The following is a 24,112-nucleotide window of genomic DNA, read 5'->3' as shown; positions in this document are numbered from 1 at the left end:
GAGAGAGAGCGCCGCCCGTGGGGGTGGGCGGCCCGCGCGCGGCAAAGAAGCAGGAACGGCCGAGCTCTGTGTTCTGGGAGCCGTGATTTCAAGCGCCGCGGTGGGGGGGTACATCGGCTGGGTTTTGTCGCTGCCGCCGGGGCTTCGAGTCCGCGCGGGGACTGACACGGGGGGGGGGGGGCGGGAGGTGGCTAGGGGGGCGTTCTGCGCCACGGGTACAGGCCGGAGCGCTGCTGAACTGCTTGCGCTGCGCTAGGTACGCTGGAGAATGTATCGTGGAAATCTTCGTCCCAAATTCTGCTGCACGGGACGGGTCGCGGCCGCACTAGTCAGGCAGCACATTAGCTTTCTTTTTCAGCTTCCTCTTTCTCATCTTCATCGTCCTTTTCCCCCTTGAGTTTTTGGCGAGCAAATTCCTCAATCACAATGTCCTCCTCACTGGAAAGGAGAGCACAGTGCAGTGAGGTCTGGGAACCGGCGAATAGGGCAAAATTCCTGCTTGCACCCCAAAACACCGGCTCCCACTAGGGGACAGTGTGTGTGTGTCCTGCGGGTGCTCCGCCGGAGGCAGCCCGGCACACGTACGCCGTACAAACGTATTCCTCCTCCCTGCAAAGGCTGCAAGCAGGCAGGTAAAGCCAGCGCAGCCGGAGACACTTTCTGACCAGAATACACAAAATCAAGGACTGATGACTCGGGGAAACTCATGGCACTTCGCTGGCTGCTGTGCAGCTAGGAGCAGGGACAGGGGGGGGCCTGCAACTTCAGGCATTTAAAACAATGTTTTGCATTGTAAAGAGGAAAAAAAGGAAAAATATAAAATGGAGACAGAGATTAGTTACCTCCTTGCAAAAGAGATGACATCAAGGGAGAGCCACAAAACGAAAAGTGGGGGAAGAAAATGGAAAAAAGGAGTCAGCAAAACAGATTCCAAAAGCCTGCAAATGTGAAACATCTTGGCAAGTTTGCAGGGAATGGTGGCGGGGACCGGCCAAGAGGTTTGTTCCTTGGGAAGCTGGGATATCCTTGCTGAGCTGAGGAAGCAAGTCCCTGGTGTGAAAGCCCTGGAGTTGCAGAGTGAGTTTCCAGACTCCAAATACCAGTACTCATGTCCCCTTGCAGGGTGTAACCAGGCACAAAAGCAGCGTTTTGGGGCTTTGCAGCTCAGAGGCCACGGCGGCTGCCAGGAACGGGTTTGGCACGCTGCAGCGCCCGGAGGGAAGCAGCCCCAGCCTTGCGTTTTGGCTGGAGTAAGCCTGTGTCACGGGAGCCGAGGAAGCTGGCAACGGCGACGGCGCCCCGCTGGCAGCCTTAGCCCGGGTGGTCTCGGGGGAAACGGCACCGTAGCTCCGGGGCTGCAAGAGCTCTCCTGGCGCGCTCTCGCTGGGGGAGGCTTGGGTTTGTGCAAGGCACTGTTTGCTGCAAGCCAGTGCCCAAAGTACTGCGCCAGCATTTGAATTCTGCTTGTGCTAGCTCATGCTGGCTGCAACGTCACAGGGATGTCATGCAGCTTGTTTTTACGAAGGAGGAGCAGGGTTTTGAGGCCTGAATGTTTTGATCTAAGGACAGCTCCATAATTCCAAGAGGGAATGGGGCATCACATCCATCTGTGATGGATCTATACAGTTTATTTGTTAGAGGAAATAGTAATTTAAAAAATAAAATATTTTTCCTTACCTTGGCTTATCTGTAGTCCATTTATAAGCCCATCACAGGGAGGCAAGGATTGAAAGAGAGAGAGAGACACACAGAGGTTAATACAGAAATGACATTTCAACAAGCATCTCCTTCATTCTCGGATGTTTCTTCTGGAAAGACAGTTCCCTTACACGAGGCTTTCTGAGGTTTAGGCTATCACAGGATGGCCTCTGGTGTGGTGATGCAATAACTCAGCTATGTGATCTCGTTTTCTGCAGCACCTCCCCTACCCTTTGGGACTGTCCCCTGCCACCAGCCTGAGCAGGTCCCCTCTGAGCTGAGCCTGCCCCGTGCTGCCCCGTGTTTCTGTAGCATCACTTACCATCCGCAGGCTTCGGGTGCATCAGGATGACTGGTAGCTCGACACCAACGTCACTGGAAGGAAAAGCACTTCGGTCAGTGAATCGGCCCAGAGCGGCACCAAACCCTGTGCAGCCCCGTGCGGGGCCATCAGCAGCCACCCACTTCATCCACGGCTGCAGCGTTGGTGCTGCTGCATCCCCCTGCGCAGCTCCGCAGAGGGTTCCCCTCTGGCTAGTTCCTTACCTTGACGTGAGATCCCCCAGGATGCTGCGGCAGCGAAAGGAAAGGCACAGGATTAGTGGAGGAAGAGCGAAGCCGGCCTGCCGGGAGCACTGGGGATGCTCCTTCGCGAGGCAGGAGGCATCTCCAGCCGGCAGCTGCCATCCTGGGGAAATGGGTCTCACAGGAGCACGTGTCAGTGTGTCAAGAGACCCCGTGGCGGGTCCTGCCGGGAGAGACCACCTTTAGGGCTGGGGCTGGTGTCGCCTGTGTGGGACCCGGCATTGGGTGCTCTTTGGGGTGCTGGACTGCCACGGCCAATGCATTTCTGCAGGCCCCTCTTTGCCACTCCCCAATGCCGAATGAAGATGGTAAGTGCCAGAAGTGCTTTGTAATAAAGTGGAAGATGCTTTATAGTATGTTGGATGGTGCTCTTTAATGAGGGTGAAGGGCAGGGGATGTGGGGACATGCCACACGTGCACAGCATGGGCAGAGGGACATCCCTGGCATGAGCTGCTCCATGGGTCCTATCCCTCCGGCATCCACCCACACGCCACAGGCTCCGTGTTGAGAGCTTCTCACCCTCCTCGGGACACCATCAGGTTGACCTTCACTTTGTAAGACACCAGGATCCCCAGCACCTCCTTGTCCATGCCAGGTCTCAGGCTAGGAAGAAAGGCAGAGTGAAGCCATGAGAGGTGGCATTTCTCCCACAAGATGGATAACTGGGTCTGTATCCATGCCACAAACACCTCAGCTTTTTCAGTGGGATGAAGTCACCTCAGGCATGGGGACAGTGGGCAGGATCCTTGCTGGAAGTGAAAGGGAAAACACCCAGAACAGCGGGAAACCGTGGGAAAGGTGGAAGGGCAGGGGGTACTCTTGCATCGGCAATGCTGGGGGCGAGGGAGGGGGCCAGGAGCCCGCCAGGCTCTTACATTGTGGTGGAGGCCAAATTGGTGTCCTCGTGCTTGAGCTTGCCGTCGAGAGCCAGGCCTCGCTTCTCACGGTTGGCCGAGAGTGTGGGCGTCACAGAGTAGGTTTTGGAGAAGGTGGAGTTGGCCGGCACGTTCTCGCTGCAGGGAGCAGAGAGGAGGCACTGAGCACCAGTGCCATGCCGGACCAGGGCACGTCCGCGCCACACTGGATGGGGCACAGCCGTGCAGCACCAGAGCAGGGCATGTCTGTGCAGCGGCACCTGGGCAAGGCGGGCTGCCACCTCCTTTGTACTTACTTGATCTCCTCAGTGCACACGGTCTTCGTGTATTTGTCCAGCGAATAGAGGACCACGTCTGTGATCTGGTCCACTGCAGAGAGACAAGATGAAGCAGCGCTAGGTGCATGATAGGTGCTGCATGTTGCACGGGCACACACCAACGTGCAATCCCCATCACCCTGGCAGCCAAAGAGGCAGCGTCTCCCATCGGTGGGCTGGAAAGGAGATACCTGCAGGCTTTTCCCCATCACTGAATTTACCAGGGTAAACACTGAGTAGATAATGTTTCATGTTGGCGGATGGTCTCACAGTCACATTACCCCACTTCTCCCTCCTGACAGCTGATGGCTCTCAGTGGGACACTGGCAAGATGTCTGGGCTACAGCTTCAGTGCTGGCAGCAGGTTTCTCATGCCCATCAGAGTCAGTCTGTGACAGTTTCGCCCCATGGACACCCCACCCCAGGGCAGAGAGGGGGCCTGGATGTGCTCCTCAGACCTGCTCTCACCTGAGATCTTAATCTTTTTCACAATCTTGTTGGTGGTGTTATTGATGTTGACGGTCACGTTGATGGGGTCTCCATGGTAGTAGATCTACAGTCGGAAGAGACTTGGTTACACAACTGGCAAGCAGAAAAGAGCTACGACTTGGGTGTCGGAGTGATGGCTTGGTGTTGTGAGGGCAAGCAAACAGTGAGGAGGGAAGCAGCTCCTGGGGTGCACCAAGGGTTGATAACCCTCAGATAGTGGAGGACACCAGGGAAATGCATCTATGCATCATCCTTGAGACTTTCCCTTCCAGGGAGGCAAGAAAATCCCAGGTCATGGGGGTGGGGGGAAGAAGGGCTGCAGCCAAACCACAGAGCCCTCAAACCCTTGGGCTTTCAGGGGATGTCGCAGAGGGGATGCTGCACATTGCAGGAGTTCAAACATGGAGGAGAATTTCCAGTTTGAACTTTGGCTCCAGCCTAAGGTTGCGCCCTGGAGCGCAAATGGTGGTGGTGAGTTACAGGCTGCAAAAGAGCAGCAGGGCAGAGTGAAACCCCAAGCAAATAGCCCCTGGCACTGACCTCCTTGTCCAGCGAGGCCTCGAGGTGCAAGGGCTTGTCGGACATCATGAACTGCCGGGTGGTCTCCGACTTTGGTGCGGGCCCCATTTTCACCGGCGCAAACTGTATCTTTCGGATGATGAGCCGCACCGAGTTCCTGCCGGGGGGAGAGGTGGTCATCCCTACGGACACAGCGGACCTGTCCTACCCTGCCAGCCCCCTCCTCCCCGGGCACTGAAAAGGGAACTGGTGCCTATCCTGCAGCCAAAACCAAATCCGGGTGTGCCAGACGCCGCACGTGTGGCCCAGGATCCGCTCCCCGAGCTGGCCCCGGCAAGCGGCCTGGCTGTTCAGCTGCAGGGGCATGGGAAGGAGAGGGGTCCTCCGGAAATACCTCTTGTGAATTTTCTCCTCCAGGTTTTCAGCACAAAATCCTTTGACCTCAAAGTCCACTCCGCAGGCCTGAGGGAAACACGTGTGGTTACGAAGCGGGACGGGCACCGAGTTCCCCGACGTTCAGGTTTATGCACTTCCTTTTTGCACCACATCACCACTTCTGCTCCCCTGCAGAGCCCAGCTCCGGCTCCCCAACCCTCGCCCTCAGGGCGCAGCCCTGTCCGGGAAGCCGAGGAATTGAACATCCCTCCCTCCACGGCCGCGAGTCGACGGCAGCGTCTCACCTTCCCGACATCGTCTGGTCCGGGCTGGAGGGTGACTGAGCAGGGCAGGTTGGTTGCAACCTGGGAAGAAAAGGGACCAGAGGAGAGGTTTCCACTGAGCTGCCCAGCGTAACCGGGGTGAACGGAGTGGTTGGTGCCCCAGAGGGGAGCGCTCGGGGCTGCAGGGGGGCATTCGCTCTGGCGAGTGCTGAAGAGCGTGCCGCGAGGTCAGCGCCAGCCACGCTGTCCCTACCTCGAACGTGAAGGGGTAGGTGTTCTCGCCCAGCTTCTTCAGCAGCTTGTCCTGCAAAGGAGTGAGGGTTTTGGGCACCTGGTCCGGCACCGGAGGGAAGATCTGAGTGGTCAGGACATAGAGGTCCTTCCTGAAGGTCAACCCAATAACGTCGAGGTCATCCCGGCCATAGCGAAACGCGCACGTCAGCGTCACGTACACTGGCGTTGGCGCAGGGCCGATGGAAAACAAGAGAGGAGTGGGATTAGGGAGAGGGAAGGAGTACAGGAAAACAAAGGGCACAGGAGAAAAGGATTGAGAAGAGAGGAAAGAAAGAAAATCTATTAAGGACTTCAGCATTAAAAGCAAAATATTTGCAGAAACAGAAGTATAACTCCGTTATCAGCACCTGGATCTCAGGCACTAACTGGAAAGTTAAAGACTCATTGCCTCTTTCTTCAAAGGCACTGATAGCTTCAGAGTTGGTGCCCGAGACCCAAGAGATGGAAGAGAAGCAGGAAGAAAGGCAGTTCTCCTCCCTGGGTGAGCGATCATTGCCCTGAAGTGTGACAACCAGCACACAACCCATTGCAACGTTAGCATCTGTTCAGTCGCAGGTTGCTTGTGGACTTTGTACCAGTTCTTAACCTTTCCCACTAAAACATCAATTTTTGTGTGTTAATACCTTTTCTGTCCTTTAGGTACTCTGGGTCAATCAAGCAGACACCATCTGCAAACAAGCAAAGAAGAGCAGGTAAGGTTGGTGTCCCTACAGGAGGGAGCCTGCCGGGGGCTGCGAGGAGGGCAATATCCTTCCACCATACAGCGGTTCTTAAAGACACCAAAATCGTCTGTGTCTATCAGTGCTACATGTGACTTAGGGGAGCTGCCTGTCAAAGACCTTTGATGTCTCCAACAATATCTCCACCAAGAGTGCAACAGGTTTGATTTGCAAAGCTCAGGCTTTGTCCCTCTCCCCAGCATCTTCCTTTAAAGGCACTCTCAGAAAAATGGGATCTTTTGTTCCTCTGGAGTTGCTCCCGCTCCTCCTTTTCCCAAGGGGGAGCAGAGGCAACTGGAGTATGGAGGCCACCAGCAGAGGAACCAGGTCTCTGAAACCTCTCGTAGCCACATGCATCCCAGCACTGGGCAGGAGGTGGCAGCATCTGGTGGGGACTGCTCCGGGAGGGGGGGAATGGCCTTGCTCACCTACAGACTCCACGGACTCCACGTGATCCACAAAGTCTCTCTTCCCAAGGTAGATGGATAACTGGAGGAAGCACAGGGTGAAAAACAAGAAGGAACAAGGTTAGTGTTTGCCATTGAATCGGTAGACATTTTTGAGCCCCAGTTTGCATCGCAGAGATCTTTAACACCACGGTCGTTCAGCATGTTGGACCAGGATAAGATTCAAGGGTTCATATAGGTCTCTTAATTTCTATTTCGAAAAGCAAGCCCTGCAGTGGCATTGCAACGGGGGTAGAAGTCAGTCGAGAGAGCCCAAGGGGAAAGGAAACCTCCTACATCCCCTCCCCTCCCAGCTGGGCATCCCTGCAGCCCCGCAGCAAGCCCAGAAGCCAGGCTGGCACCCTGCGGACAGACCGGTCCGCGTCTGCCTTCTCCTGCACGGACTCACCTTGCCGTTGGGGCTGGTCTTCTTAAACACTCTGCAGAGGGAACAAACACAAACGTGTTGGGAAAGCCATGGAGGAGCTGGGAGCAGATTGCTCCTTCCCAGGGCGCATGGTCGCGGAGGGGACCGAGGGGACGGAGGTGGTGACGGGGGGCACAGGCACAGGGCCCCGCCAGGCTGGCAGATGAGGCAGTGCGGTGCCTCCCTGCTGTGGGTTGCCACATCCCTCCCACGCAGCACGAGCAAGGATGGATGGACGGACACCTACTTTGCTCCTTCGGCCATTTCGGATCAGTCGTGGCGCAGCGGAGAACCTGCAGGGAGAAACGCAGAGAAATGCTGGGAGAGCTCGTGGGGATGGGGGGCAGCTGGCCATCACCAGGAGGCAGCCAGGAATCGGAACAAAATCACTAATATGCCAATAAATTACAGAGTCCTCAGGCTACAGCTCTTCAAGGCCTTTCACATCTCTCAGCAGCCAAATTTCTGGGCTTTGCAGAGTTCAGGTATTCTGGTTTCTAGCGGGGCTTTGCCCTGTTGCCCTGGGGCCACGTGGACGTGGGGACACAAGTAAGACCCATGCTGGTGGCTCAACTCTCCAGGTAGGGAGAGCTGGTGGGGACAGCCCGGCCAAGCAAGGCTCTCCTCCCAGATCAAAGGGCAATAAAAGGGAAGAGGAGCAGAAAAAGTGAGACAGATACCCAAGGCAGGGCAGGTTTTAGAAAATGGGAAGAGAAACCTTGGGAGGTGACGCCCAAGGGGGTGAGTTCAAGGCTGGGAAAGGCAAGAAAAGGAACGAGACAGTTTAGAGCATTGCCATTTCACGTATTTTCTTGTCTGCGGGGAACTGGCTGTCATGACTTAAGAGGAGGAACGTGCTCATTTTGTACGATCACTCGCCAGGAGAGCAAGGAAACCACAGTCAGAAAGGTCAAGAGCGGTCTGAGTGTTGGCAAGCTGGAGGAGGGTTTGCGGCGCTGAACTCCATGGCGTGTCAGTCCCCCGCCACAGACCCCTTCCTTCCCACAACACACCAAATAGCACCCTGGAAACCCCCCCGCGCTGGAGCAGCCGGAGCTGGGGACACTTTGTTGGTCTCTCCCGTGTGCAGCCGGTTTCTCCAGCAATGGGAAACGCTCAGCACAGCACCGCGGCGCGCTGGCCGTGCGGGAGTCAGGCGCGCCCGCGCCTGGGGCACGCGTGCGTGCGCCGCGGCTCCCAAGCGAGGGCATCGCCGGGCCCGAATCGCGCTGCCGCAGCTCTGCCGCGGCCCGCTGTCCCGTCCCGCTGCTCCTCATCCCCACCGAGCCTCCTGCCTCATCCTTGCGCCGCCTCGTCTTCCTGGAGCCTGTTCCCTGCTGTGGCACCTTGCTGGCCATTAGACGATTTGCAGGGGGATTAGAAGGGATGAGCTCAGCTTCCTAAACTTAGGTTAACTCTGCTGTGAGCAGGGCTTAAACCTCGGCAGGTCGCTAAGCCCCAGTGGGGCCTGGGCAACTTCCTCCTCCCGCAGCTGCCACGATGCTGGGGAGGAAGAGGAGACCAGTATCGCAGTGGGGAGCTGATCCTCCTCCCCACTGGAAGAGGACAGATTAATCCCAACCACAGGATCTTTGATTGCCCTCTGCCAGTCAAAGATTGTGAGGGATTATGAAGTTCATACAGGTTCTGCATATGGGTTATGAAGTTGAGGCATCCTCCTCATCTGCAGGGTTTCTCGGGCAGCAGCAGGAGGAGGTGCAAAGCCTCCGCTGGCCGGGCAGCCTGGGAATCGGGCAGGGGGACGTTGCGAGCAGGAGGGGAGAGAAGAGCCGAGCTCTGCCACCGAGGCCCAAGGCTCGGAGAGGAGGGATTCGGCGACTTTCTCCAGCTTGGCGAAGCTCTCCCGCTGCTACGGCGCTACCTCTGTCCGTGCCCTCCGTGCCGACCTGCCCAAACCTCTTGGCCAGGTCGTTGCTCTTTCAGCCCCGAGCTGCCCTCCTTCCAGCCGGCAGCTCGGCGCAGCCGTCCCCGCTCTGCAGCCGTTCATCGAGCGGCAGGCCCACTGCCCGCGCCGCGGGGAGCTCGTACCTGCGGGCCGGACCGGCAGCCTCCTCTTCCTCACCGGCGCTGCCCTCCGTCGCCGCTGAATGCAGCGTGCGCCCGCTCCTGCCACTCTTATACCCCCGCGCCGGTGCCGCCCCGGCAGCCGAGCCCGCCGGCGGGGCTTTGCCGGCAGGTGTGCAGCGTGCACGCCGCGGACGTATTTTCAGGCTGGAATCCTATTAGTTTATTAATTCGGGAGAGGCTTCACGAGCAAGAGTGGGCTATAAATGCTGTTCTTGTCGGGGCCCTGGGAAAGCAGATTACGGAGATCGGCAAAGCAGGCTTAGGAGCCGGGTGATGGTAATTGAGGTGGATGCTCTGCCCGTGGGCAGGCGAAGGCACCGCGCCGGGGGGGAGGCAGCGGGGTGTCCGCATGGCTGCCGACGCACGCGGCGGCCGGTCGGGACGCCCTGGGCGCCGTGCGGGAGCCGGGACCTGCCCGACACTGTTCCTCCCTCCTGCGCTTCTTCGAGCTGGTGCGGGCGGCTTCTCGTGCAGCCGACAGGCTCGGCCAAGCCCGGTCACCTCTGGGACCTCCCGAACGCGGCCCCGGTCCTCCCGGGGAGCAGAAACGGAGTGGTGATTTCCGAGACCGGGGGCAGAGGGCCTGGGCAGCCGCGGGATGCGTCTCGCCTCCGCTGGGCCGTTTCATAACGCCGAGGTTTGCCCTCGCCTGACCCGATTAGCACATCACTAATTCAAGGTTCGCTGCTGCAAATAGAAAACTCCTGAAAGCACTGAGTGGATTTGCCTCGCGGGAGGCCCGGGAGACGAACGCTCCCGGCTCCCTTCCTCCCTCGGGAACCGGCCTCCCGCGGAGCCGGGCTGCAGAAAGCCGCCGGCACCTGCACCTGCTCTGCCCCGCGCGGAGCGGCAGCCCCGAGCCTCGCCCGGCCCCGCGGGGCGCAGCAGGGACGTGCGCCAGAGCCGGCCCCATTCCTCCGGCCCGGCTCCAGCGCAGCCCGAGCCCTCGCTTGCTCGCTGATGCTTTGCATCCCCCTCCTTTAGGCACGCACTATTTTTTCGGTGTGCTTTAGCCCCGGAGCGGTGGCACACGGCGTTTCCCTGCTCCCGAGGAGGCACCGTTCGTGCACCGACCCCCTCCCACGCTGAGCCCCCGCGCTGCACGCCACCGCGAGGGGCACCCGCCGGGCCTCTCGGGCCTTTAGCTATTGGAACGTGTCGTCCTCGCCCGGGACTTGTGATCTCTTTAATTGCACGCAGCAGAGCGGCTTAGCAGTGTAGATTAGCGGGCGCTATTTCTGCCCAGGCCAGGGGACACGTGAGCTGCGACCCGCGGGGCGGCGGAGCCCGCCGTGTCCCAGCCCGCGGCGCCTTGACACCGGTGACGGTGCTTCGCTGGGCAGGGGAAGCGCTCCCGCCGGTCCCGGGGCGGGCGCCCCGCTCGGGCAGCCCCTGCTCTCCGTTCCAGGTGTTCAACGCGCCCATGGGGCCAGGCGGCATCGTGCAAACAAGCAGCCATCTGCCTCAGGCTGCAGTAATTTCCAAAAGCCCGGCAGAGCTCCAGGACTTTCCTCCCCTGAGCTGGATTAGACGGCGCCCACGGCATTAAGGGCCCTGCGCAGCCGGCGTGCGGGAGCGGGTCCCTGGCGGGACTGGGGTCTGCAGCAGGATCCTTGCAGAGACCCGCTCGCCAGGCGGTTCCGCGCCCGGCGGGGGCGGTGATTTCTGCTCCAGATGCTCTGTGAGCAGCAAGCAGCCGGGCCCTGCCTGCCACCGCCGAGAGATGCAAATGCTGCTGTGCAGCCCTGAACCACCAGCCCAAAATAAACCAAGCTGCCAACATTTCTCGGCAGCCGGGGCCACAGCTTCCTCCCACGACGGCAGAAAGCTCAGGTGGCGCCAACCCCGGGAGGAAGCCCGGCCCGGGGGCCGGGGGCCGCAGTCATGTCCCGGCAGCCCTGGGGGCTCAGCCGGGGCCTCCTGTTTGCTTCTGGCTCAGGGGCCAGTTCCTGGTGCAAAGAAACCCTGCGTGGCCCCGCAGTGGCGAGGGGGGCGAGGAGCCTGGCGCCCGCCTTGCTCGCCCGCGGCGGCTGTGCAAAGAAACCGGCTGGCAGCGGTGTCGCCCCGGCGGCCTCGTCCCTGTTTGTGGCTCCCGTTGCTGCAGCTCGTTTCGGAGCCTTGCTCAGATCAAATGCTCCTGGCTTTCCCTGCACGTCCTCCCCAGGAATAACGGCTGGCGAGGCGCCAGCTCCGCTCTGGCTGGGCTGCAGCGGGGCGCGGGGAGGAGGAGGGGAGATCAGGGCCCTTTGCTGAGCTCTGACCAGTTTTGAGGCAGCTTCGTCCCATCCCAAATCTGCCTTTGCTCACGGCCTGAGCACGTCGGGAAAGGCCGGGGGGGGGGGGGGGAATGTGACGGCCGACGGCGGTGGCCCCATCGCTGCACCGTGCAAACCGCCCCCGCCCAGGGCTGCGTTTTGAGCCCTCCGAAACATTTGCCGTGCGGGCGGCTGAGCTTGCACCCAGCGGTGTTCTGAGCCAGGGAAGCTCCAGCGCCCGGTGCCGCGGCGGGGACAGACCCAGCTGCACTCCGGCTTTTAGCCCTGCTGATGCTGCAAGGAGAAAGCCCGGCGCCCTGGGGGCCACCCCGGCTGGGGAGGGGGGACTGGCCCGGCCGCGGCCCCCGCGGCACCCACATGACTGCGCCGGCTTCCTCCGGGCGCCGCAAGCCCGCCGCGGGGAGGAGGAGCGAGGAGGCTGGTCCCGGCAGCGGGGCCGGGGAAGCGCGGCCGAGGAGGAAGCGCGGCGGCGGGCAGCCCAGCGGGGCCGTGCGGGGAAGCGCGGGCTCGGGGAGGCGGCGCGGCGGAGGAAGCTGCCGTCGGCCCGTGCGTCCTCCCGGCTCCACTGCCCCGGGGTGGCTGGCGACTGGGCACGAGCGAGGCAAGGTGAGCGAGTCCCTGGGAGCTGGGGTGGGAGCCGGGCGGCCGCGGCGCCGCCTTGGCAGAGGTCCGGTTCGCTGATCCGTGCCTCTTCCCGATCCGGACAGGCCGGCGGGAGCCAGGCGGATGGAGAGCACCGGCACCCTCGGCCGCTCCCGGCGAAGCCCAGCAGCCCTGCAGCCAGGTGCCGCTGGGATGCGGCCGTCCCCGTGACGAGCGGCACCGCGGCTGCCCCTCGCCTGCTGCCGGCAGCAGCCCCTGGCTCGCCCCGGTGCCGCTCGCCCGCCGCCCGCCATCAGCCTCTCCGTCCTCCTCCGGCCGCGGGGCGCCCGGGTAGCTGGATGCTGGGCTGGTCCCCGGGGCCGCCCGTCGCGCTGGAGGATGGCGGCAGCGAGCTGGTACCACCGCGACATCAGCCGGGTGGTGGCTGAAGAGCTGCTGGCCAAAGCGGGCAAGGACGGCTGCTTCCTGGTGCGGGACAGCGAGTCCGTGTCCGGGGCGTACGCCCTGTGCCTCCTGTGAGTTACCGCCCCGCTCCTCCCCTGCCCCCCTGCGGGACCCAGCGCCGTCGCTCGCTCGAGCGATGCCCGGCTCCCGCCCCGTCCCTGGGAGCCGGCAGCGGCCGCGAGCCCTGCTCGGCCCCGGGGGCTCCGGAGGGGCGATCCTGCCGGGCTGGGGCCCGGCCGCGTCAGGCGGAGCCCTTCCCCCGCTGTCACCTCCCTGGGGTGGCCGAGAGCATCCCGGCCCGGCCCGCTGCCCCCTCCGCTCCAGGGTCCCGTCTGCCGCTCGCCCCTGCGGGGGCTCCGCCGACACGTCTGCGGCCGCCGGCGAGGCGCGGGGGCGGCAGGGCCTGGAAGGATGCCACCGCCTTTCCTACGGTTTTCCTGGCCCAGCGCATGGTGCAAATTGCAAACACATGGTGCCGAGGAGCGCGGCGGGGTGCAGCGCGCCAACCCGGCCGGCTCCCCCCGGCGGGATCCCAGCCTCGCTGGGCTCCGATTCGGAGCCTGGTGGGACTGGGCTGCGCGGCGCCTGCAGCAGGCGCCCGCTGAGACCCTGCTTGCTCGTGGCAGGTTCCAGTGGCACGTGCACACCTACCGCATCCTCCCCGACGACGAGGGGCTGCTCTCCGTCCAGGTGGGTGCAGCGGGTCCCGCTGCCCTCGCAGCGGCGCAGGGGAGCACCCCGGGACGGGGAGCTGCAAGCCTGGCGGGCGGCGGGGTCCAGGCTCCGGCAGGAAGCAGGCTGCGCAGGCGGGTGCGCTCGCCTCCACCGTCGGGGCCGGGTGCAGCGCACCCGCAGCGGCGGCGTGGGCACTTCCATGCACGCTGGAGCCGCGGGCGAGCGCTGTGGTTTTCTCTCCGCGCACGCCGGCTTCGGCGCGCGGCCCCACAGGATGTGAATTCTGTGCTTCGTGCAGCACCGCCTCGCACAGGTTTCCGACGCGCCGAGCGCGGCTGCAGCCCGGGAACGCCGGCTCCCCGGCGCGTTCACCCAGCCCACTCGCTCGCCTGGCCCACCGCTGCCGCTGAGCCCGCGGCTTTAAACCTGCTGGGTGGCAAACGCCGCAGCAGCGTCCGTCCTCTTCCCTCCCCAGACCGTCCAGGGCATCCAGGCCAAGTGCTTCCACAGCCTCGCTGACCTGGTCGGTGCCTACCAGCAGCCCAACAACGGCCTGGTGACGCCGCTGCTCTACCCCGTGCACCGGGCGCGGGAGGCGGCCGACGAGGACTCGGGTGCGCGGGAAGCGGCGGGGACGCGTGGGGCGGCTGGTGCGGGGGAGGAGGAGGAGGAGGAGCAGGCAGGTGAGCCGGTGCCCCTCTGCTGCAGACGGGGAGGAGGGCCGCAGCGGCGGCCCGGCGGACGCGGGCCCCCCCGGCGGGGCCGCCCCTGGCGCCTGGGCTGGCAGCACGCACACCGGCCGGGCCCACATCTCCCAGCAGCTGCACCTGAGGCTGCAGGAGCAGGTCCACAGCAGGTAACACCCGGCCACGGCTCCCGGGCTCGGCCGGAGGCTGCTGGAGACGCCGTGTCGGGACTTTGCACCGAGCCCCAGGGCTCCTCAGCCGTCTCTCGCCTTTGCAGCCCAGCCAGCGACTTCATGGGCTTCATGGCCGAGTACCTCACCCACCACCTGCAGCTGGACCTGGAGGCGCTGCGCAACGGGAACCTGCAGCTGCGGCACCTCAGCACGGCGCTCGTCACGGCGTGCCGGGGGCTGCACAGGCGAGTGGCCCCGGCCCGGCCCCAGCGGCTCCCACGCAGGGTGCTCAGCCCGCACACCGCCTCTCAGCCCGCGCGCACCCCGCCGCACGGCTCCTTCCACCACGCTCACGCTCCTTCTCGTCTCTCTGCAGTGAGATCGACTTCGCGCTGGCTGGCTTAGAGACACTGGCCAAGGTGTTCGACCCTCCTGCTCCCCCCCGCAGCCCCACGAGGGAGCAGGTGTGACTCAGGCGGGCGCTGGGGGCTGCAGAAGTCTCATCACATGTGGGCAAGAGCTGCTCAGGATGGTTTCGGTGCCCACGTGCACCTGGAGAGGTGCTGCCTGCCCTGCAGGGACAGGGTCCTGGTGCAGTGCGTCCTCAGTGGTGGAGGGGGCCCTTGCACAGCAGGGACCTGGTGGAGATGGGCAATTCACTTCTGCATCCAGCCCATGATGCTGCAGGAGGGGGAGCCAATTCCCTGCCTGCCCCGGGGACCCCCAGCTGCTGCGGCACGTCCTGCCCTAGTGGTGGGACTGGTCGTGGAGGAACCCACCAGCTGGATCTGACTGTGCTGTTTGGAAAGCCTCCACCCCCAGTGAGTGTCTCTCTCTCTCCTCAGGATCTCCTGACCAGTGATCCGGACCTGGAGCTGCTCCTCAGCAAGATATCCACTGTCAACAATCTTCTCTCTTCCCTGGAGAAAAAGGTGCCTGATGGGCCTGGCTTCATTGCCAAAACGGGGCAAGATGCGCTGCAGAGCGGCTGGGGGGCTGCAGACAGGGCAGTGGGACAGAAATCAGCATTCGGGATGCTAAGGCAGAGAGGACTGTCATTTCCAGACCCCATCAGAGGGGTTGGTGTCCCTCTCCCATCACCGTGTGTCATCGTCTCCCTACTCCACTCCTGTCTCTCTCTGCAGGTGCTGAGGTCGCTGCAGGAGACAGTGTCCAAGCACAACCTGGCACTGCCCAGCGTGGCCACAGCCCCCCTGCCACCCACCAAGCCCATGGCTGTGCAGAACTTTGAGGTATGGCCAGGCTGGGTGAACTGTGGACCCAAGGGGCAGATGAAGTGGGGGGCAGACAGAGCAGGGGTAGGTGCTGACTCCTGTGAGCATATCCCCATGCTGCAGGTGAAGGTGGGCAAGTCGCAGCGAGCAGCCGTGATGGTGGACGTGGAATCAGGCACGGTGGCCATCACCAAGAAGGGCAGTGGGACCCCAGAAGAAACTATCCCACAGGACAAAAGTAAGGAGCTTCCAACCCCCCCCCTGCCGGTCCCCAAGGGACAATGTGGGGTCAGAGGTTCCCTCTCTAAGGGCAGCAAGGGAACTCCTTGGGACACCCCCCAGGGACAGACCTGATACTGAGGTGGTGGGCTCCTTCCTCTCTGGAGCGTGTGGTGACAGTGGGGAGCAGGCTGTGTGTGCCCCCAGCCCTGCGCAGCCAAGGGCAGGGGGTGCTGGACAGGCAGCAGGACATGACATGGTGGCCTGTTGTTGCCCCCCTCATGCTTGTGGTCATCCAGTCTTGCAGCTGATTAAATACCAGAGCGTGCAGAGCAAGGTGAGGCTGGTGTATGACCGGGACCAGAACAAGAGCCTGAGCAGAGACTTCATCTTCCCAAATGCACGGGTAAGAGGATCTCTCGAGGTCCCAAGGTTAACAACTCTCTGCATGTCCCCAGTTCCCATACCTGGAGGTTAATCCATGTCCCTGTGGCCTGACTGCAGCCCCGGAGATCTGGTCATCAGCATCTCTTGTGGTGCCGCATTTCCCAACGCCCTGGGTCCTGTGTTGGTACTCTGGGGACACCTGTGTCTTCCTGCAGAAGCGAGAGGCCTTTTGCCAGCTGCTCCAGCTCATGAAGATCCAGCACTCCAACCTGGATGAGCCTGACCTCATCTCGGTATACATCGGGACGTGGAACATGGGTAAGGGGCTGGGAAACGCTCACATCATGCAGGGAGGCCATTGTGGCTGGTTGTTCGTCGAAAAAGCCCAGGGAGGGTTTTGGAAGGGGAGGCCTGCAGGACCTGCCCTGGGATGTCTAGGGCTGGAGCTGCTCCTTGCTGGGACAAGAAGCCTGGAGAAGGCCCTGACCAGGCCTTTTTCAGGTTTGTCAGTTCCGTTGTGATCCACCTATTTTGTGGTTGTGTGGAGTAAACAGAGGAGCTGGGATGCTTGGAGCATAGCAGTAGTGTAGCAGTAAATCCCAGCACAGGTCTGGGCTGTGCGAGGGTGGACTGTGTGGTTGACATGATACTTTCCATCCTCCATAGGGCTTTGACACACACAGGGCCTGAGGGTCATGAGAGTCTCAGGGAACCACCCCTGGAGGCAGCCTCGTGCTGTCATCCCACCTAGCCTGGTTGGGGAATGTTACTCGGTGACTGCTGTCCCTTCTCCCCGCAGGCAGCACCCCACCGCCTCGGTCCCTCGCCTCCTGGCTGACATCACGGGGCCTGGGGCGCACTCAGGACGAGACCACAGCCTGCATCCCCCATGACATCTATGTGATTGGCACCCAGGAGAACTCCCTGGGTGATCGTGAGTGGGTGGAGTTCCTGCGAGCATCTCTGAAGACACTGATGTCCATAGACTACCGAGTGGTAATGGCGTGGGCCAAAGCTTGAGAGGGTACATCTTGCATTTTAGCTGCCTGCTCCAGCTTTGTCAGGGGCACATCCACTTGAAAAAAGCTGAAGACTTCCACAAATAGGTTCAGGAAGCTGATTACCCACAAGTAATCGAGCCGGGGCTCTCATATCCAAAGCCAATGTCCTCTTCATCTTTCTGCTTTTTCACCCTGTCCTGCTCACTGGGGGCAGCAGGCAGGCACAGGCAGGAGCCAGGCACCCCAGTTCACCCCATCTCTGAGGCTGTGCAGGCCAGCTTACTACTGTCTCCCACAGGTTGCCTTGCAGTGCCTCTGGAGTATCAAGATAGTTGTGCTGGTGAAACCAGAGCATGAGCGGCGCATCAGCCACGTGAACACATCCAGCGTGAAGACAGGCATTGCCAACACCCTCGGTACAGGCTGGGAAAGGGCTGCGAATCCTCTCAGTGGGACGAGGCAGGGTGGGCTGTTGTGATCAAGGATGCTTCAAGCTGAGGAGGCAGCCTGGGGGCATGGCGTGGGGACCACCATGTGCCATCTCTGCCATGCTGTGAGGGAGCATCGTCTCCTCCGGCTGCTCAGCATCCCGTGTGTCCCCACAGGTAACAAGGGAGCTGTGGGCGTCTCCTTCCTTTTCAATGGGACATCCTTCGGGTTTGTCAACTGCCACCTGGCCTCAGGGAGTGAGAAGATTCACAGGTGATGGAGGGATGTGGGGTAGTGGGACAAACCCCAGCGGGGTTGGCTGAGGGTAGCGCTGCATAATAGTCAAGGTGGGTCCTTGTTTGGACGGGTCATTTAGAAAGGGATCATGGAGATTTTCTAATGAACCACAGAGGAAACAGCAATAAAACACAACCCCCCAGAGCCACCCAGTAACAAAGGATATCCTTCCTCACAGCTCCTTGTTTCCTCAATGTTATGGCAAGCTTATACACGGCTTCTCCTCCCACCGTGTTTCCTGCTTACTCCTTGCAAGCACAGCTGGAAGGGAGCTGGGGTTGCAGCCAGAGCCCTTTGGAGCGAGAGAAATTCTGGCCCCTGAATGTCAGACATTGGGTTCAAGGCTGCTGGTCCCTGTCCCCATCCTGCGTGGGCTGCCCCCACCACACTGGGCCCAGCGGCTGAGTGGCCTGGGTGCTGGGGCTGGTGGTGGGGCTGCCTCACCTGCTCTGCTCCTCTCCCCCCATGTGGTGCAGGAGGAACCAGAACTACAGCGACATCCTGCGGTCGCTGGTGCTGGGTGACAAGCGGCTCAGTGCCTTCGACCTCACCCTGCGCTTCACTCACCTCTTCTGGTTCGGGGACCTCAACTACCGCCTCAACATGGATGTGCAGGTAGGTGTGCAGGTAGGAGGTGCATGTGCAGGCGTGCTGCAGGGACTGGGGGCCATGCTGGAGCTGTTGTGGAGGCAGGGCAACACCAGCAAGGCACCATCCAAGCCCCCAAGAAAGCAGGTGTGAAGAGGAGCCTGAGTTGTGCACTCGGGGTCCCTGCTGCAGCTGGTACTAAGGAGGAACCCAAAAGGGCCCTGAATGCCTGTTGCAGTGCTGAAGCAGAGGGAGGGGTGAAGAAAAGCTTGGATGCTCACAGTCTCTTTCCTCCTCCCTGCCCAGGACATCCTAGCCCATGTAACCAAGAGGGAGTTTGAAGCCCTCCTGGCTGTGGACCAGCTCAACCTGGAGCGAGAGAAGAACAAGGTCTTCCTACGATTCAGTGAGTGCTGGTGCAAGGTGCCAAAAATGTGAGGGACATATTGATGTGCACCAAGGACAGCTCTCTCTCTCCCCCCCACCCCCCCCCCCCCGCCTCACTGGGGCAGCCTGTCTGGGTAGGGAGGCAGGCTGGCCTCGGCCCCTGCACTTGCGTGCCAGTGAAACACAGCCGTGCTGCTCCCAGTATGGGAATGGGGCTGCGGGTGCTCTCAGGAGAGCCCCAGCAGGATGGGGGGGCAGGGTGGATGACATCCCCAGCCTGGTTCCAGGTGTGGGGACAACCAGGGACACCTGTCCTGGCTCAGCTCTGCATCTTGGTTCCAGATGAGGGTGACATTTCCTTCCCTCCCACCTACCGGTATGAACGGGGCTCCCGGGACAACTACATCTGGCAGAAGTTCAAGACCACAGGGGTGAGTTACAGCACTCTCATGCTGTGGCCAGAGTTCCAGAGGTCCAGGACTGTGCTGGAGGAACGGGAACAGTGCCTGGGGACACTGCCAAGCAGGCTGCATGGCAAGCAGATACCTTGCTCTGTGCTGCTTGGCCTGCACACCCCCACCAGCCCTTCCCCTCTGCTGAAGATGGTTTGGGCAGGAGGGAAACATCTTTTAAGGGTCCTCTATCCATTCTGTTGGTGGGGAACAAGAGAGAAAACTTCTGGTGGGAGAAGCACTGGCTTGGTAAGAGAAAGCAGCCAGATCAGAGGACTGCAGGAGCATCACCTACATCGACTGTTTTTCCTATTAGATGAGGATCAACGTCCCCTCATGGTGTGACCGCATCCTGTGGAAGTCGCACCCGGAGACCCATATAGTCTGTAACTCATATGGTGAGTGAGATCTCCCAGGGCTGTGCTGGGGACCTGGGGGGAGCTGAGCGCCTGCAGTACTGCCGGGGTGCTGGGGCTTGGTGGCAGTCACTCAGCTCCCCCTTCTTGCACTTCAGGCTGCACCGATGACATTGTGACCAGTGACCACTCGCCAGTCTTCGCCACCTTTGAGGTGGGAGTGACATCGCAGTTTGTGCCCAAGAAGGGTAAGGGTGATGGTAAAGGTGAAGGTGAGGGAGCACCTTCTCTGGGAGGGTGACTGTCTCTGCAGCAATCGGGCCTGGAGACAGCCTGCAGCCCTGCTTCTTCTTGGCCATCTGCAGCGCCTGGCTCCAGCCCTGAGTCCCTGGCCTGCATCGAGTGGGAGAGCATCGAGGTGATCGTGAAAACTGCCAGCCGCAGCAAGTGCTACATTGAATTTCACTCCTACTGCCTGGAGGGTGAGCTGGGGCCAGGGCCAGGACCCAGGGCTGCAAGGGGTGTCCACACATGCATGCACCTGTGGGCCAGGGCAGCAAGGGGTGCAGGGGCAGCTGCGCCCTGCTGCATGGCAGCCGTGCGCCATGGGGCAATGCACGGAGGCACCGAGCTGGGCTCTGGGTTGAAGCTGGCACCAGAGACAGGCCAGTGCACGGCGGGGCTGGGCAGCGGGGTCAGCGGTGGGAGGGAGCTGCCTCCCTTCAAGCTCTCTCACCGGCAGAGCCCCAGCGGAGTGGGGAGAACACGTCCCAGAGCTGCGACATCCCTGGCTTCCTCAAGCTCAGCTGGTCAGCTAAACACTTGCCCATGGTGAGCACCGGGGAGAGGGGGTCTAGGCCGCAGCGGCAGGGCAGGGGCAGGTGGATGAGGCACCAGCTGCCCCTTCACACTGGCTCTGCACCAGCCCCCAAGCACCCCCATCGCTCCCCTCCCCTATCCCTCCTGCCTGGCCCGGCATCGGCGCTCTGTCCAAGGGGAGTGCTGGGGCTGTCACCATCCTCGAGACTGGTGTGACTCTCATGCTGGCCCTGTGGCCACACTCCCCAGCATCCGTTCTCCCTGTGTGCAGCTGCACCCCATCCTCTCGGACCTGGAGTACCTGGGGGACCAGCACCTGCTGCTCAGCATCAAGGGCACAGAGAGCTGCGAGTCGTACGGTACATCCCCACGCCGGGCCTCTACGTGGCAGGGCTGGGCTGCTGCGGGCACCCTGTGAACACCGTTGGGACAGGGGCTGCCGGGCTCTTGGGGGGGGGGGGGTGATCTGCAGAGAGCTATGGCTGCAAGCTCAGGGCTGCAGTGGGTCTGCCCCCAGCACTGCACCATTTCCTGCCTGGGGAGAGACCTTGATGGGCTATATGAGGCCGTGATGACTACCTGGCCCTAAAGGAAGCACAGATGGTGTCAGGAGTAGCCTCTGCATGCAGTTTTGGGAAAAAAGTCTCTGCCAGCCTGTGGGCCTGCTGAGTATGAGGTTTCGCAGCTAGAAATGACAGCCACCCTCGCCAGTGCAGCACCTGCTAGAGTTGCTGCTGGAAGGGGGTCCCGTGATGGGAGAAGCTGCCCTGCTCCCAGCCCGCTAATGCTTCCATGTGCTGTGGGTGCAGGCGAGTGCTGCATCGCGATGAGGTCCATGATTGGCAGCATGGCCCAGCAGTTTGAAACATTCCTCTTCCACCGTGGTGAGGAGACGGGCTCCATGCGTGGCTGGATGAAGGTCCGAGTGCCCAAAGACAGGCGCAGCACCCGCGAGAGGCTCTACGGTAATGCTGCCGCAATCTTCGGCCACCCCTGCTTCACCTGCGACATGTCGAGCGTGGTGCAGCTCAGCGCTTCCCATGCCCAGCGCTGCCCTCCCCTTCCTCGGCAGCGAGGGGAGGCCATGCATAGACTAACTCATCCTCCTGGCACACAGTGCTCCTTGTGATAAAGGCCAAGACTCAAATACCCGCACTCAGCTCTTTAACTGTGCCCTTCTTGCCCTGAATTTCTTGCAAGCGAGCCTTCACCAGCCTTATTGTTTGCAGAGTGGATCAGCTTCAAGGAGGAGGACGCCGAAGCAGTTGCTGATGTCCCGACGTGCTCCAAGCTGCCTGGGCACCGCGTCAGGTACCGCTGGCATAGCTGGGCCCCGTTGCCAGCCCGGCAGCCTCCAGCAGTGCTAAGGCCACTTTGTCCCACCATGTGTTTCAGGAGCCGGCCCCACAGCATCCCGGACACGGCCAGCAGCTACACAAACCCAGCCTACTTCATATTCGAAGGGTTGCCCAACACATGGGCACTGGCACCTGACATCCCTGAAGCCCTCCATCGCCCCTTCAATGAGCGGCAGAGGGAGGGCCCGCGGCGCCGCAGCCCAGCCCCACCGCCCATGGAGGAAGAGCCGTGGGGCGGCCGACCCTGCAGTGTGGTGGGGGGCCCTGGCCATGGGCGCCAGCTCAGCCCCCTCCCCGTTGGCAGGCAGAAGAGGCCCAAATCGGCCGTTCTGGAGAGGGACCTGCTGGCAGCAGTGGGCGACTGCTCTCTGACAGCGCTGCACATGGCGAGGTGTCTCAGCGAGCTGGACCGGGTGTCCCCTGAGCGGGGCAGCCGCCTTGACGGCAGCGTGGCCGGCGGCCCCAAGGTGCAGCTGCGCCAGACCCGCAGTGCCCTGGAGCCGCCACCGCGGGGCTGCCCAGAGATGTCAGGGCCCACACGGGACGCCCAGCGGCACGGCCATGCCACGGAGGTACTGCCTGCTTGTGCCTGGCACCGGAGGGACCTGGGAGGGCAGGGGACTTCACCTTGGGGACCTGCTTTTGGACACCAGACCTCTAGCAAAGCTGGGACGCTGGTCTGGCATTCCTCTGTTGGGGCAGTGGGGTAGCGAGGGAAGGTAGAGGAGCAGCAATGCCAGGGTCCTGTTTCATATGGGTGGGGGAATGAGGGTGGCCACGTCGTGGTCCTCTATTGCAACCCTTCTGGAGCATGTCCTTGTTCTCTCCCCAGTGGCCCTGCGACAGAGGTGACCGCTCCCGCAGCATCGGCGCATGGCTGAGTCACCTCGGCTTGGAGCAATACAAGGAAGGGCTGTATGAAAATGGCTGGGATGACCTCGAGTTTTTCAGGTATCCTCCAAGTCAGGGAGCTCATAGAGGGGCTCAGGACAGGTGCAATTAATCCCCAAGTGGCAAAGCAGCAGTGGAGCAGGTCAGGACAGCTCCTGTGTCCACTAGGTCCCTGGTGAGCCATGAGCCTGGAGGGAGGCAGCAAAGGGGATGAATGCAGAGTAAGGCAGAGAAGAGGAGGCCATTAACTAATCAAGCCCTCAATTCTTTCTGGATCCCCTTGGCCCATGAGAATGCTGTCTCCCTGCATCCTCTTGATGGCTTTCCCACAACTGCTCTCCCCCACCCCACCATACAGAGACATCACTGAGCAGGACCTGCTGGAAGCTGGGGTGCTGAGTCCTACTCACCGGAAGCTCATCCAAGCCAAGCTCCGCGAGAGCTCCACTGAAAGTCTGCAGCAGAGACCCTATCTGAAACCGAATGCCTAGATACCAATGCAACTGTGCTGGGCTGCTCCATGTGGTGGTTTCCTCCGAGGAGCTTCTTAGGGAGCTTCTGCTCTAAGATGCCCAAAGCCCAGAGCAGAAGGTGACAGGATTGGAGGTCACAGGGATAAATCTGTGACTGGGAAACACACTCTTGGCTGGCTTCCTCTGCAGTCTTCACCCCACTGCCAATGTCTCGCTGAACATGTCCCACTGACAGCTGCAGCTCACACCCCTGCCCTGCCTGAACCCAAGTCCAGAACTATCGGCCTTGCAGTGAAACCAGCCGCACTCCCAGGCTGTCTGGCCTCACCAGTAGGTGACAGGATGTTTCTCCACTGGAAAGTCTCAGGGAGTTTCTGTGGCCGTGGAGACTGACACAGCCTGGGTTTCACCCCGTGTCTTTCCTTCCCCAAAGCTATGAAAGGGCCATGCTGAGCCTTGCCGGAAAAGAGAGGTGGCAGCCTGTGGGACACGTGGAGGCCACGCGGGAGGTGAGGACCATCCACGTTGCACCCCTCCCACATGAGCTGGGGCATGACGTGCCCTGACAGGTGGGGGCACGCTCTCGCCATCGCCCCAAACGCAGGCACTGAAGCACCGTCCGGGAGCCTGAGGCTGTGGCCGGCTCAGCAGCGGGAGCTGCCCTCCCCGGGCACCTCTCTTTGCACCTTTTCGAAGGCTGCGTCGTGCTTTCCTTTTGCCTCTTGCCATTGCCACCGAGAATAAAGCCTGAGGGCTCGGAGGGCGCTGCCGGCCGGGCGCCGCCTGGTCTCTGACAGCCTGGGGGGAGCGGGTGGCGGTGGCGTTGCGGCGTTGTGGCCTCATGGTGTCGTGGCCTCATGGCATTGCGGTATCGTGGCCTCATGGTGTCGTGGCCTCGTGGCCTCATGGCTTCGTGGCCTCATGGCGTCATGGCCTCGTGGCCTCATGGCATTGCGGTATTGTGGCCTCATGGCGTCGTGGCCTCATGGCGTCATGGCCTCGCGGCGTGATGGCCGGGCCCAGCCCCTTCCCTGCCGTAGGCGCCGGCTCCTGCCGCTCCCCGTCTTTGGGGACACCATGCCGGGGCCGGCCTCAAGGTGGCAGTGGCCACCTTCGTCCCCAGGAGAGGGGCTCGGCCCCGCTGCAAGCCGGGGGTCGCCCCCGGGGGCGCATGGCCGGGGGGCAGGGGGAGGAGGGGAGGGGAGGGGGCAGCGAGGCGGCCGCCATCGCCGCGGCCGTCGTCGCC

General features: G+C 61.8%; 2 protein-coding genes across 5 annotated transcripts; one reads left to right on the top strand and one right to left on the bottom strand.

The window, feature by feature from the left end:
- Positions 1 to 268: 268 nt before the first annotated feature.
- On the bottom strand, positions 269 to 13,246 carry ARR3 (arrestin 3). Its single transcript, XM_062584350.1, has 18 exons — positions 13,092 to 13,246; positions 7,277 to 7,322; positions 7,012 to 7,042; positions 6,585 to 6,645; positions 6,061 to 6,105; positions 5,397 to 5,596; positions 5,165 to 5,224; positions 4,879 to 4,946; positions 4,506 to 4,641; positions 3,945 to 4,029; positions 3,456 to 3,528; positions 3,160 to 3,297; positions 2,804 to 2,887; positions 2,245 to 2,268; positions 2,021 to 2,073; positions 1,678 to 1,687; positions 843 to 845; positions 269 to 438 (listed from the first exon to the last, which is right to left on the bottom strand). The coding sequence occupies exons 2-18, from the start codon at positions 7,291 to 7,293 to the stop codon at positions 342 to 344; spliced, it is 1,185 nt and encodes a 394-aa protein (XP_062440334.1). The 5' UTR covers positions 7,294 to 7,322; positions 13,092 to 13,246; the 3' UTR covers positions 269 to 341.
- Positions 11,839 to 23,626, top strand: LOC134145135 (phosphatidylinositol 3,4,5-trisphosphate 5-phosphatase 2-like). 4 transcript variants are annotated; one of them, XR_009959536.1, is made up of 29 exons: positions 11,839 to 11,999; positions 12,101 to 12,511; positions 13,067 to 13,130; positions 13,591 to 13,729; positions 13,824 to 13,971; positions 14,079 to 14,219; positions 14,351 to 14,438; positions 14,820 to 14,906; positions 15,120 to 15,227; positions 15,333 to 15,447; positions 15,728 to 15,834; positions 16,031 to 16,133; positions 16,615 to 16,811; positions 17,115 to 17,232; positions 17,422 to 17,518; positions 18,019 to 18,157; positions 18,437 to 18,536; positions 18,860 to 18,948; positions 19,286 to 19,367; positions 19,484 to 19,597; positions 19,691 to 19,807; positions 20,068 to 20,156; positions 20,416 to 20,503; positions 20,954 to 21,109; positions 21,374 to 21,455; positions 21,540 to 22,074; positions 22,335 to 22,453; positions 22,752 to 23,196; positions 23,300 to 23,626. XR_009959536.1 is itself a non-coding variant. In XM_062584348.1 (28 exons), exons 2-28 carry the CDS (start codon positions 12,375 to 12,377, stop codon positions 22,882 to 22,884), a joined length of 3,468 nt encoding a protein of 1,155 aa, XP_062440332.1. In that variant the 5' UTR covers positions 11,839 to 11,999; positions 12,101 to 12,374; the 3' UTR covers positions 22,885 to 23,626. The 4 variants fall into 4 exon arrangements, 3 of the variants coding, with proteins under 3 accessions (XP_062440332.1, XP_062440331.1, XP_062440333.1); XM_062584348.1 differs by having other exon boundaries at positions 19,484 to 19,573; positions 22,752 to 23,626; XM_062584347.1 differs by having other exon boundaries at positions 22,752 to 23,626.
- The last annotated feature ends 486 nt before the right edge of the window (positions 23,627 to 24,112 follow it).

Source organism: Rhea pennata, chromosome 11 (genome assembly GCF_028389875.1).
Source record: "Rhea pennata isolate bPtePen1 chromosome 11, bPtePen1.pri, whole genome shotgun sequence".
NCBI lineage: Eukaryota > Metazoa > Chordata > Aves > Rheiformes > Rheidae > Rhea > Rhea pennata.
Note: the sequence above shows the minus strand (reverse complement) of the source record. Positions and strands in the feature narration are given on the sequence as shown.

Coding starts and splice junctions, on each gene's coding strand:
- LOC134145135 (XM_062584347.1), top strand. CDS start 12,375: ATGGCGGCAGCGAGCTGGTACCACCGCGACATCAGCCGGGTGGTGGCT. Junction 14,907..15,119: donor TCTCTTCCCTGGAGAAAAAG/GTGCCTGATGGG, acceptor CTCTCTCTGCAG/GTGCTGAGGTCGCTGCAGGA. Junction 18,949..19,285: donor AGAAGTTCAAGACCACAGGG/GTGAGTTACAGC, acceptor TTTTCCTATTAG/ATGAGGATCAACGTCCCCTC.
- ARR3 (XM_062584350.1), bottom strand. Junction 6,646..7,011: donor AGACCAGCCCCAACGGCAAG/GTGAGTCCGTGC, acceptor TGCTTCCTCCAG/TTATCCATCTACCTTGGGAA. Junction 5,597..6,060: donor GTACCTAAAGGACAGAAAAG/GTATTAACACAC, acceptor CGCCAACGCCAG/TGTACGTGACGCTGACGTGC.